The sequence below is a fragment of the Tiliqua scincoides genome, chromosome 1 (assembly GCF_035046505.1).
Source record: "Tiliqua scincoides isolate rTilSci1 chromosome 1, rTilSci1.hap2, whole genome shotgun sequence".
In the NCBI taxonomy this organism is placed as follows: domain Eukaryota; kingdom Metazoa; phylum Chordata; class Lepidosauria; order Squamata; family Scincidae; genus Tiliqua; species Tiliqua scincoides.
The window spans coordinates 194950711-194964521 of NC_089821.1; the positions used below are offsets into that span (position 1 = coordinate 194950711).

General features: G+C 42.4%; 1 protein-coding gene across 1 annotated transcript in view; it reads left to right on the forward strand.

The window, feature by feature from the left end:
* ARMC2 (armadillo repeat containing 2) overlaps positions 1–12506 on the forward strand; it is a 52039-nt gene extending 39533 nt beyond the window's left edge. Inside the window, exons 15-19 of the mRNA XM_066613259.1 lie at positions 2905–3027; positions 6333–6446; positions 7428–7560; positions 7763–7923; positions 12165–12506. Of these exons, the coding sequence (XP_066469356.1) occupies positions 2905–3027; positions 6333–6446; positions 7428–7560; positions 7763–7923; positions 12165–12283 (650 nt within the window). The 3' untranslated portion in view covers positions 12284–12506. The remainder of the gene's footprint in view (positions 1–2904; positions 3028–6332; positions 6447–7427; positions 7561–7762; positions 7924–12164) is intronic.
* The last annotated feature ends 1305 nt before the right edge of the window (positions 12507–13811 follow it).

Consider the following 13811-nt stretch of genomic DNA (forward strand, 5'->3'; position numbering starts at 1 on the left):
GCATCCTGCAGTGGGAGGCCCCCTCAAGGCAAGGGAATGTTTCTCTTATTTTGAGCCTTCATTGTGGCTGCATCAGTGCTGGAAAGTTTTATAAGATTGGATCATCAGGAGCCCAGGCATCTTTGCTGGTAGTCATCAAGAAACCCTATCATTCCCTCCTATATAGCCTCCTTTTTCTTCCTGTAGAGGGAAAAACCTGAAACCAGTGAGGAGAAAATGATATTTCCAGTAGCAGGATGATAAAATCTAAGTCATTGGCAACTTGATTCTCTACTCATAACTCCATATTCAAATCCTACTAATTAAAATGGAGATTACTTGGAGCACTTGCGAACCTGGCCCCTTTGCCACCAGGGCTGAATTTGTAGAATGCTGCACCCCCCAAGAATGTTGCTGCCACCCCACTGTCATGTCTGGGTGGTCTTCAGAGGGCCTAAAACCCCTCTAACTGGATAAGAGGCACTTTTTAAGTGGGTGCTCTTCTTTTATTGAATGGGGGGAGAGTAACTGGCCCTCCTCACTCCAGTACTGTCTTTTCTAGTGGCTGTTTGCTGGTGTTCTTTTGCATCTTTTTAGATTGTGAGCCCTTTTGGGACAGGGAGCCATTTGTTTAATTTTCTCTGTAAACTGCTTTGTGAACTTTCTGTTGAAAAGCAGTATATAAGTACTGTTAATAATTAATAATAATAAAACTTCCAGTTTTCGGCTGAAAACTGGAAGTGACATTTTATTTTAGACCTGTGGAGGTCCAGGGAAGGTCTTCCCAGTTCTCGAAAGGCCTTCTAAGGGCCTAAAACATCCCTTCTGGTTTTTGCCCAAAAAAACCCTCCAGAGGCCTCAGTGCAGGGCCTTAATACAGGGCCTCACAAGGTGGGTAACACAGGGGAGTGGATGGTAGTGCAGTGCTGCCCCTTCCCCTGTGCTGCCTGGGGCATTTGCAACCTTTCCCCTCCCCGTTTGCCAGTGACTTGGAGAACACTCTGTTTAGGGTTGCAGTACGTTTGTTTACAGCAGGGTTTTTCAAACTGTGGGTTGCGACCCATTTGGTGGGTCGTGACCTCATTGTTGGTGAGGCCACAAAGCTCAGTGCAAACTGAGAAGGAAAATGCATGGAGCCCTATAGGAAGTGAAACTGAACCACATTGTGCATTTACTTATGAGTAGGTTACTGTGCCTTGGTCCATTGCAAAAGGTAGGCCAAGAGGAATCCAGTGCCACCAGACTGGTCCCAATCCGATGGATGCAGCCCCCCAAAAATGCTTGAGAAGGAAGTCCCTCATATTCTCTCTGGGGTTTTAATGCTGTTTAGAGGAAAGCTTTGAATCTTAATCTAGCCCAAACAAAAAAAGTTGAATTTCATCCCATCATACTGAACTGGTTTAAATATAAGAACTTAAATTTAACTGAACACTGGGTAGGGCTGAAAATCTTACTGATTATTTTTTTTTGGGGGGGTGGGGATGGGTTGAAGTTCTTGCTGGCAAGTTAAAGAGAGAATTCACTTGGTGGAACAGGGCTGGCTTCTCCATCTCATCTTCCCTTATTTATTTGTTTTACTTTATTTGTATTTATTTTTTATTTTAATTTGCTTGATGATGTCACTTCTGGCCATGACATCACTTCTGGTGGGTCTCAGACAGATTATTGTTCTAAAAGTGGGTCTCAGTGCTAAAAAGTTTGAGAACCACTGGTCTGTAGTAAAGTGTTGGGAATAGAAAGAGGCATAAATCATAAAGGCATCTATATGAATTAGAATTGTTGAATTCAACCAATTGGAAGCAGATGGACAAATGAAATATCACACGAATATATTAAAATATAAGGAGCACAGAGTAAAGCAAGCTGGCTTGGGCATTGGCATGCCCAGGTTACTGATTATAGTGAAATACAAGTAGGCAATTACATGCAAACTTAACTCAATTTAACCTGGCCCTCAGGTGTACACATTTGGTCCATGTTGCATATATGCAACGTTGGGCAGAATGGCTAAAAAGCACACATCTAAAACTTGCTGTTCCAGTATTTATTCTAAGGTTGCTTGAAAATTGCACTACAATGGGCCTTTGGTTGTATCCACAAGGGATCCATTCCAGGACCCTGTGTGGAGACCAAATTTCATGGAAAAATCAACAGGGGGAGCTGGTCCAGCAAGCCAAAAGTGCCTTCCAGTCGTGTCCGGGAGACCTTCTGAAGCATAGGGGACCTCAGAAGGCCTCTTGGACATGTATGGATGGCACTTCTAGTTTGCAGAAAAACCTGAAGTGGCTTCTGGTCGGGTCCAGGCAGCCTTTTGATGCCCCCCTGTCACAAGCTTAGCATCCATGGATATTCAGATCCATGGACAAGGAAGGCCCGCTGTACACGTCCCTTATCCCCAGGAATTGGGTGAGACTTTGGCCACACACAGATGAGGTTTTTGAGGGATCAAGCCAAACACACCTTCGTATCCTTGAATTTGACTTTAAGAAATATAGGATTGATATACTGGTTTATTTATTGCCACCCTGGTATATACTGGTTTATTTATTGCCACCCTGGGTATCCCTACTACCCTCTGATAGGTTCAGGTGGGTTCAGATGCTAATTCAATTGAGATAGGATGGCTAAGAGCTATTGTTCTTCATGGATCCAGGAGAAGAAAACAAGGAATACTACAAAATGGTATATCTGTTTGGTCCTGCAGTCTTTCTGCAGTGCCTTTGATTTCAGAATGTCTCAAGGAAATCTGTTTCCTAGGGAACCTTATGCTGAGGCATGCCTTGGGTTCAACTGATGGGAACAAAGAAAGGAACTCATTCATCTCATTGTCTTTGTGTTAAAGTCACTGGAGTTGTGATGAACTTCACAATCAAATTATCAATGTTTTGACAAAAGGCTGCTACATCTTCTCTTCTAAATCACCAGAATACAAATCAGTTGATGACTGTGAGGAGCTGGTTATTAATACTACAGCAACAATCAACAATTTATCCTACTACCAAGTGAAGAATTCTGTGATCCAGGAGAAGAAATTGTACATTGCAGAGTGTAAGAATTTGTTTAAATGATTTATTCCCAATTACTGCCAATATTATTAGGCCATGTACAAATCAATGGTAAAACCACATCTGAAGTATTACATATAATTCTGCTCACCACATCTAAAAAAGGATATAGTGAAACTGGAAACAGTGCAGAAGAGAGCGACCAAAATGCTTAGTGGGCTGGGGAAAGGCTGCAGTGTTTTAGATTCTTCATTCTGGAAAAAAATTCCCAGCTGAGGGAGGGCATGATTGAGATGTATAAAATTATGCAGGGATTGGATAGAGGAATGCTCTTTTCCCTCTCATACAACACCAGAACCTGGGCGCATCCACTAAAATTGACTGTTGGGAGAGTCAGAGCAAAGGAAAATATTTCTTTACCCAGTTTGTAATTAATCTGTGGAACTCCTTGCCACAGGATGTGGTGATGATACCTGGCCTGGTGATGATACCTGATACTTTTCTTTCTTTAAAAGAAAATTGGACAGATTTATGAAGGTAGAAACCATCACAGGTTACAAGCCTGTGTATCTTGTTGCCTTGTGTGCCAGGTACAAGCCGGATATCTTGTTGTCTTGTATGCTCTTTGAGGCATCTAGTGGACCACTGTACTATACCAGAAGCTGGGCAAAATTGGCCTTTGACCTAATCAAACGCTATTTTTAAGCTATTTTTACAGCTTTTTTTTATTTATTTTTTTAAGCTATTACAAAACGCTATTTTGTAAGCTATTTTTATATTCTCTAATTGAATTATTCTGTAATGGAAAATGGAGGTTGGTGTTTCCTATGAATGTTAAACAAATGAGTGAGAAATTGCACGGATATTGACAAAAAGGGAGACACCTTTTTGAATCATTTTGTAGTGGTTATTGAAGGAGATACTTTTGACAAATTTATGGTGGCTGCCATTTATCAACTATTTATTTAATGGATTTATATGCTACAATTCACCCAGTATGGGCACTCAAGAAGCTTACAATAATCTAAAAGTATAATAACAATAAACAAAAAACTAAAAACCCAATTTGGGTTAAAAACCCAATAAACAATGGAAGACCTATAGAAACCATAACAGACAGTTGAAAAGTCTTATGGAGAACATAGAGTACACTACCTTGACCACATTCAGGATGTTCTTGGGGCTTGTAAAAACTGATTTGACACAAATGTACTTGCTAAAATTGTAAAATTAGGATCAGAAACAGAAATATTTCAGCACAGTGAACACATTATGAGGAGGTGTAACAATATTGCAGTGAGTATGTGGTGAAATAATCACTTTATCCACTTCAACCATTTCAAACTTTTGCAGATATATCCCCCAGGACTGTCATATTTATCCACTAAAAATGTAGTGTGTGAATGTCCTTTCACCAGACATAGACCTGTTAAGGTACACCTGAGAATTAAAATGATGTATATTGTTATAAAACATTTGTCGATGGAACAAGTGTGATGTCACTCAGAAAGCAGAAGTCTTGTGTTCAGAAGTTTAGATGAGGAGCCATTAACAGACTTCACATATTTCATTTCTTGAATTTATTATTTATCACATGTGGTATTTTTTAGTACTTGAGTCAGGTTTACTCAATTAAACATTATTGTTGATCAAGCTAATGAACCACTGTCATTTCCTAATGTAGTCATTGCAAATAAATACAAATGTATTTACAAATATATATACAAAATAAATAAGACATTCTGGTGGAGCGGATCTGTGGAGCGGATTCATGCAGTGTGCAATAAAGTTATCTTAGAGGAAATTTTGGAAGCTTCAGTTGGTTAAGAATGGCTTCTAGCAGTAGCTGGGCATGACTGTGAGCTTGTGAGCTCTTGAACCCATTTCAAAATGTTGGCTATTACCTTTGAAGGCCCTACTTTTGGCCCAGGAGTACTAAAAGGTTCATGGGGACATAGGATTTCCCACACACATTGGGCAGCAGTTTTCACATATTCAGACTCCAGGGAGAGTTTTCTGCTTCTGCTGAAGGGATCTGCACATCGCAGAGAAGTCTGTGGAGCATTCTGGCATGCTCATCCACTTCACAGGGCATGAGCCAGGAAGGTTAGACCTCCCTATCATCCCACTTGCAATCAGAATGCACCCTAAAAATTCCAAACCTCTGCTGCTGAGGAGCAAATCGGTACTTGTAGGTAAGTTGTCTTTCATAAGAGCTTGGCTGTCATGATAGCTCTCCTCATTGTGGAATTCTTGATGAGCTTCCACGTTTCTCTGGCATGTGGTTTGAAAGCCACTGACGGTAAATCCATTTCACATTGGGAAGGATTCACAGGAGAGAACTGTAACCCACGCACGAAATGTATGTCTTATGATCATCCTGGCTTTGTACTTAGCAAGGAAGATCAGAGAGATGTGGGAGAGTGTGGTTTCAATGGGCTTCCTTTGAAGGCAGCTATTATCACTAGAGCCTGTCATATGTTGCACCACAACACAAGGCCTGAACTTTGGACTTAAAAATCTCTTGGCAAATAGCATGTCAGAGGAGCAAAAGGGATCCTCCTTGCTCACAAATCCATCTAATAATTTGTTTCAAAGCACATCCAGATGGCTGCTTCCCACACTCTCAGCACAGTATTTGTGTCATTAAATGTAATGTGGGAAGGAGGACCTTGAAAATGCCAGAACACTTTTCAAGCCCAAAGCGTCACTCCTACAGAACAGACTGCACCCTCCCAACTGATTCTCCAGTTGCTGCGACTGCCATGCCAAGCACGGCCAAATTACAGTTTAGCAGCCATGCATCAATATTATCATAGGACTGCAAGCCATAGGTGCTTTTGGATCCAACACTCTCCTGGAGCATTGTTCTTTCCTCCACTCCCCTGTAGAAAATCTGTCTGTTTTTCCTAACACCCTGTGATCCAGAGACTCCTACCTTGGATTCTACAACCATGCTGCTGTCAGCTTCTCCTCTGCTTCCTTGCTGCCAGCTTATAGCCAACAGGGCACAAAGGGAATCTCTCTGTTGCAGCCCTAACTCCATCATTTCACTTGTATTCACTTTTCAGAATTTCCTAGTAACTGCATGCAATACATGATCAGATTGAACTACTTTTGGTTGATGTAGGGCTAAGTGCTTCCCTAATGTAACTTCTCTTTTACTCCAGTGACTATCTTCTTCAAGTGAGGTGTTTGCTCTTGTCTTGTACATGCTTTGAAAGGGGTCATGGTGTTGCTTGTATTTGCTTTGGTCACTTAACTTCAACAGAAAGGTACTTAATTTCTTGAATGTTTGAACTGTGCTATATGACTGAATTATTTTCTCCACTTCTCTGCTAACCACAGTGCTCTTAAAGCTGCTAATGAGCAGCAATATGGATGGAATTTTGGAGGCAACGAGAGTCTTTGGTAATCTTTCCCAGTACCATGAAATCTGTGACTTCATAATACAGAGAAAGGGTGAGTTCCTATCTGTTAAGGAGTGACCAAGTTTTATATCCAAGTATTAGTCCCGTAAGGAGTAAAAAAAAATTGCCCATTTTTCTTCATTGAATGACTTAAAGACTACTGAAGTACAGGTTGAGTTTCGTTATTCAGGAGGGTTCCCAGAATTCACGTGGATGGCAAAAATCACAAATCATTTAAAAAAGCAAATCATTTAAAAAACAATGTGCTCAGTGATTTTAAAAACAGCCTTGCTGACCTTTGTAATGCATCAAGCAGACAATCTTCCAGGCACTTAGAAAGATTTCATTCCGAGTCAGCAATCCCTCCCTTTGCCAGGAGTTGCAGTGCATGGGTTGGGGGGAGAATGGAAGAGTTGATAATCACTGCCATTGAGCATGTTTTCACATGCTCGGGGAAGGGAGGAATCATTTGTCTTGGAGTGAAGCTGAAGAGAGAATGGTTGGTAGTGGAGAGTGGTTGGATTGGTGGTCAGCCAGCTGCCCCCTTGTATTGAGGTTATTGTTAACCACCTTTTTCCTTTCATTTAAAAGGCTCTTATGTTGAGATAAAACCAGATAAAACGGTGAAAAATCCATGGTTAATTAGGTTATACCTGTAATCTGCATAGCAAAATGTCATTTGAAAGCTTATGAACTACTCTCATAGAAGGCTCAGTGACTCCTAGATCTTGGCATTTGAGTTGGTAGGTTTTCCTCACCTCCCTTTGCTCCAGACTATGCCTGCTAAGCTTCTCTAGGACATTAAAGTAGGTAAGCAAATTGTCACCAGGGTGGCCATGAGAAAGCAACATCACTGGAACTGCTAGGAAATGAGAGCAGATGACATCAAGAGGCAGAGATTGCAAGAATCTGGGGGAAGTTCAAAGACCCTCAGCTAATGAGTATAAAGGGAAGCCAGGTAAAGCTATGTGTGCCACACTACTAAAAGTCAAGTTTGTTTTCTGAAACTGTTATTTCTTGCTGTGCAATCTAGTGTACAAGTTCATGATTGCTTTGCTTGATGCCAAAAATCAAGATGTCTGCTTTTCGGCCTGTGGAGTTCTTATCAACCTTACAGTGGATAAAAGCAGGCGCAGTATCCTGAATGAAGAAGGTGGAATTAAGAAGTAAGTTTTTAAAATGAGTCTAAGGAGGGGTAAAAGGAAGTGATCTGATTTACTGGTGTATATTACAAAGCGGGGAAAAGTGTGTCTCTAGTATGTTTTGTTCTTTACAGGATTCTTCAAAGACTTTTGAATTTGGCCAGATTTTATGGGCAGAAACAAAGCTAAAGTTTCTTTTAATGTAATTTTTTTTGCATTCCATCAGGTTAATTGATTGTTTAAGAGACTTTGGACCTACTGACTGGCAGTTGGCTTGTTTAATATGCAAAACTTTGTGGAACTACAGTGAGAATATTCCAAATGCTTTACCCTGCTTTGAAGAAGATGACTGCAACACCCTGCTTATTCTCCTTGCTTCATATTTAAGTAAGCTGCAGAATTCAACATCATCACCTTTCGCTCACGAGTGGTATAAAATAAGGACGTTCTGGGTACTTTGAGCATTGTTTCTGCTTAAGAGAGCCTTCAGAGCTGCTTTTGGCAGTATTCCAGATTCCTCCATCTTGGTAATTTCTTGTGTGTAATGTTCCCCCACTTCTTTCTTATAAGACACATTCATTGATGCAGCCACATTTGGAATACTGTACCAACGGTTCTCAGACTGGTGGGTCGTGACCTACCAGTTAGTATAAAGCTTCCCCTGCCCCTAAAGGGAGGAAGGGAGGAATGCCACTTAAAGGGGCAGGGGAAGAAGAGAGGCAGGGAATCCCCCAGATTGTGTCACTCAAGGGGGGTGCTTGCACTTACATTTAAGTAGTTAGGGCTGCTGAAGGCTGCTTTCTGCAGGGCTTCCCAAAGCTTAAAGTATTTTTTTTTCCTTTGAAGAATTTTATTATTTACGTTACAATATTGAACTAACACAAAATTTTAAAAGACTTACACGTTTCTCTACTACAGGCTGACAAACATACATAATGTCTTTCTTTATAATATTTAATACAATAAAAATAATAAACTTAATATTAGATCTCTTTTATATCCCTCTCTTCTATTCAGTCTCCAAACCCACAGGTATAAAATTCATTACAATCTGAGCTCTGCAAAAAAATTACAAATGGCTTCCACTCAGTCACAAATGAGTCTATTTTCTTTTCTCTAATTAAACTGTCAACTTTGCCATCTCTGCCAGCTCCAGCATCTTTGCCAGCCAATCTTCTATTGTTGGTATACTGGAGCACTTCTGTTTCTGCGCATAAAGTATCCTTGCTGCCGTTATCATGTACAGCAATAATACCCCATGTTCTCTTTCCAGTTGTTTGTCCATCACACCCAACATGAAAAACTCCGGCTTCCACTGTATATTAATCTTTAAACAAAGCTTAAAGTCTTCAAATGGAAACATCAAAAAGCACTTCCGGTTTCCAAGAGGTGCTTTAGGATGTCTCCATTTGAACATTCCAAGCCTTGGGAGCCTTGGGGAGGGCCTCCAGCAGCCCCAGCTACTTAAATGTAAGTGCAAGCACACACACACCCCTTGACCCCTTGAGCAATGTGATCCTGGGGGTTGCTCCCTGCCTCTTCTCTTGAGCGATGTGATCCTGGGAATCCTTGCCCCTCCCCTGCAAAGACTTAAGGAGGGAGTAAAACTTTGAGAGCCACTGCTGTATATAATTCTTCTTGCCCCATTAAAAAAACAAAAACACTGTAGAGTTAGGAAAGAGGGCAGCTAAAATGAACCTGCAGTTGAAGCACTGTCCCTGCAAGGGAATCTGGGGCTTTTTAGTTTACAGAAAATATGACTAGAGACATGCTAGAGTCAGTCAAATGAATGGTAATGGCCACAGGCTTAGATGGTTTTATAAGGAGTTTATAGGGAGATTCAAGGAGAAAATGTCTAACAGTAGCCATCAGCTATGCTAGCAATATGGCATCTTCCTCTTTGGAGGTAGTGCATCTTTGAATAAATTGTTGGGTTGCATACAGTGGGTGAGGGCCCTGCATCTAAGTCTCCTAAAGATGTCCAGCTGGCCTGGTTGTGACTTGAGTAGCAAACCAGTGATAGACACCTCCCACCCCTTTACACTTTCTCTCATGTAAATGGCACCAACTGCGTTGTCACCCTCCTCTGCCAGGAACTATTGTACTTGGTTTCAAACTAAGGAGGTGATTGTATCAGATGACAAATGTCCATGCAGACTGGAAGAGTCATTAGCCTTGCATAGTTGTAGTTCTCTTTTAAAATTGCATCCCACTGTTCAGAATTTGAGTTTGCGGTAGGTTCAACACTTCCTCCTAAACGCATTTGAAAATCACAGCAATTTGCATTATTTTTCTGTTTAAACCGTTAAGGCTGGAATCTTACCTGGGAATAAGGCTGCAATCCTATCCATACTTACCTTGGTGCAAGCCCCATTACTTATAATGGGACTTACTCCTGAGTATGTATAGGGCAGGGGTCGGCAACCTTAAACATTCAAAGAGCCATTTGGACCTGTTTTCTGGAGAAAAGAAAACCTCGGGAGCCACAAAACCCTTTTGACATCTAAAATGAAGATAACACTGCATATATAGTTTTTTTTTTTTACCTTTATGCTATGTATAAAAAAACTATAGTGTGTTGCATTTTTGAAATGAATGAACTGCTACAGAGAAAACAATATGTAACATATTTTAATGTTACAAGATCACCATAATCTTAAATTTAGAATTACATATAAAAAACAAAAGAGCTAAAATAAAATACATTTAAATTAAATACTAATTTATTTTTCCAGGGCCTGCCCTAGCCAATTTGGTGCTATAGGCAAGACTTGGGCTGGTGCCCTCTCTAGCAGAAAATCCTGACCAACAGTAAATAGTCATCTTTGTGTCTTTTCCACAGTAATGTAAAAGAGGTACAATGAAATACAAAATCTAATGACTAGTATTTTTCAATACAATAGAGAGATTTATAGTTATTACTCCCCCTTGTATGTCCCAATTTATAATGCACTCCCCTCTTGTATATGCAACTTTTATAATGCGCTCCCCTCTTACAGGTCCCATTTTTATAATGTAGCCCCTTCTTGTAGCTCCCTTGTAGGTGCTGGGGCACCTTCCTTATGAGGAAAGGCTACGGCGTTTGGGCCTCTTCAGCCTAAAAAAGAGGCGCCTGAGGGGGGATATGATGGAGACATACAAAATTATGCAGGGGATGGACAGAGTGGATAGGGAGATGCTCTTTACACGCTCACATAACACCAGAACCAGGGGACATCCTCTGCCTGTCTCCTCAGAAGTCAGTCCCAGTAGAGTCAACGGGCTTCCTCCCAGGGAAGTGTGGATAGGCTTCTCTGCCTGTCTGCTCAGAAGGCAGCCCCAGTAGCGTGAACGAGACTTCCTCCCAGGTTAGTGTGGACAGGCATGCAGCTCACCTCGCTCCTTCCTGCCCATTGCCTCAGCAGCGCTGCGTCTCCCGCGCTTCGACCAGCCTCGCCTCTTCCGTTCAGCCCCCTGCAGGGCGAAGGAAGGAAGAGTGCAGGGAAAAGGTGCCCGGCTGCCCCCCCTGCACCTGCTCGCATTGGGGCGGGGAGAGCAGGTCCAGGAGAGCGCAGCTGCCCCTGCCTGCCTGCCGAGGAAGGAGCTGCTGTGCGCGTGTGGGGGGGGCGCTTTGCAGGGAAGGAGCTGGAGCTTTGCAGGGAGGAGCGGCGCCCCACACTCACCAGCAGCCACCCGCAGCATATCGTGCCAGAGTGAGGCGCCCTCGGGGCTGGGCTGGCTGGGCGGAGGCCAAGGGGAAGGGTGCCCCGCTTCCAGCCCCCACTGGGGAGCCGCATCAGAGGACTGAGAGCCGCATGTGGCTCTGAAAACACAGGTTGCCAACCCCAGGTATAGGGTATGAGTATGTATGTATATGCATGTATGTATAGGGGCTCACAGCCACACTGAACATAGTGGAACCTGCAACTGAATAAACATGCATAGGACTGTGCTCCAACGGATAGTTCTAACTGGAAGCGGCCAGTTCATAGCATAGTTCATAGGAAGCGGCCTTATACTGAATCATACCATTTGTTCATGTATATCCGTATCGTCAGCAGACTAGAAGTGGCTTTCCAAGGTTTCAGACAGAAATTTTTCTCCTCCAGAGGTCAGGCTTTGAGCCTGGATCCCTATGCTTTCAAAGAACATGCCTTCACCCCATACAGACAATATACTGATGACCTGTTTGACCATCATAAATCTTACTGTGAAGCATAAGATTTTAAATTCCCCAGAGAGCTATAAATGCATAGCTTAAAGCTATTATGTAGTTCACGTGATCACTGACAACACAGCAGCTGTATGGATATGCTTCACACACTTAGGGCGCAATCCTAACCCCTTATGTCAGTGCTTTCCAGCCACCCAACTCACTTCGTGAGTGCCACCCAACTGCAGGATGCAGCACATGTCCCATTGGCACCACTATGCCAATGCTGGAAAGCACTGACATAAGGGATTAGGACTGCACCCTTAGCACACTTTGGTAAGTAGCAGAAAAAAATGTCTATCAGCTGATCCTGTATATGGTTGCAAAGCATACAATCAGCATGCACGCAGGTGGTTATGTGAATGTGGTCCTGAAGTGGTTTGAATACATGATTCTGTTACAATGTCTGATACACACATTGCTTCTTTCACTGCAGATGAAGAATTAGCACTGGATTACAGTTTTGACAGCGATTTAAGAGATTATCACAAACTTTATTGGGAAACAGAGTTTAAACCGGTCGCACAGAAACTTCTCCAAAGAATTCAAAACTGAAACACTTCTCTTGGTTGGTCCCTTAACTATTACTTCATTTAAGGTGGGTGTTGAATGCTTCAGCAGCTGTTCATGCAAACTGTTTGCCACCAAAGCACTTCAACATGCTGTTTCCATGGAAAATAGCTCTTGGTAGATTATTTTTGTATGTAGCTTGTACTTATATTGTAGAACACCTTTTCTTAGATTTCCAGTGGCATTTTGGGATGTAAAAATAAACCAGTTACACAGCATCTGGACTGAGTGCCTTTTTGAAACACTTGGGTGCTGATCTATATTTAATGGTAGCATATTTTAGAATAGTGATTATCGGACAATGGGCAAGGCCTGACTATTGCTTCTTCTGTCTCGGAACTTCCAGCATGTGTTGATTAAATCATGATAGAAAATTCAGCACACGCACAGAAGATTAGTAATGATTGTTGTCTCTACTGACCGTTAAAGACATGGTCTTAGAAAAAGACATGACCTTCATTCCCTCTAAAAGCAGATCTTGCTATAGAGTACCCCTTCAGTTGCAACTCTGGCTCATGTAAGTTGTCATAGCTACCACAATTTTTTCTGATGTATTCTCTAAAATAATGCCTGCATTTTCAAGCACTTCAAGATTCGAGTCATAAAAATAGGCGATTTTGGGTGACTTGGTGACTCATGAGTCACACACATGGGAGATGCTGAAAGACTCAGCTCAGAGCCCCCGATTTGGCACTCCTCCCCACAGCTGCAGGCTCAAGTCTGCCTGTGTCTGGGGGTGCTTACTTACTGTTTTCACTGTGTGAAAAACCTTGTGGGGCCAGCACTCTGAGGGGTGAGCAGCAGGAAAGTTCCAACTAGGAGGCAGGAAAGGGTTAATGTGAGCAGGAGAGGAAGGTGGGACTGGGCTCCCTTTTTCCATCTCTGAGAGGAAGGAATAGATGATCATTGGACCAAGGATGGGCATTCTCATATTTTCATTGGCTGAGGGAGGACAGGAGGAGGAACCCAAGGGTGTTCTTGCGTTACAAGTGGCTGGGAAGGGAAGGAAGGCAGCGAAGGCAGTTCATAGTGATCATGCTTTCCACTATGGCTAGTGGGAAACAGGAACCCTCATTGAATGACTAGCTAAAGTGGGACTACGTCTGAGCAGGGCTGCAAAGGATTGGGTCATCCTGGTGATCCTCCCAGCTGCATGTGACCCTCCTCTCTCTTGCAACTTCTGTCCTAGGTCTCTCCCTCTCACCCCTCCCAAAATCAGAGCCCAGCAGCAGCCCTATTTTTCCCTTGGGGGGACAGGGACTCGACTTGAATCTTTTAGAGTCACTAAAAGGTGACTTGGAAAGTGCCTCCTGTTGAATCGCAGAGGGTGGTGCCTTGAGGACTCAAGTCAAGCTCCACTTGATTTTCCCATTCCTGATCTTACATTAAGCCTTGTTTGCATATATGCAACAGGGACTGAATGTTTACACCTGTGGGCTGGGCAGAAATGGGTTAATAAAATTAATTGATTTTTAATAATTTAGTACTGTTCTTGGATGTTTTTTCCACCCAG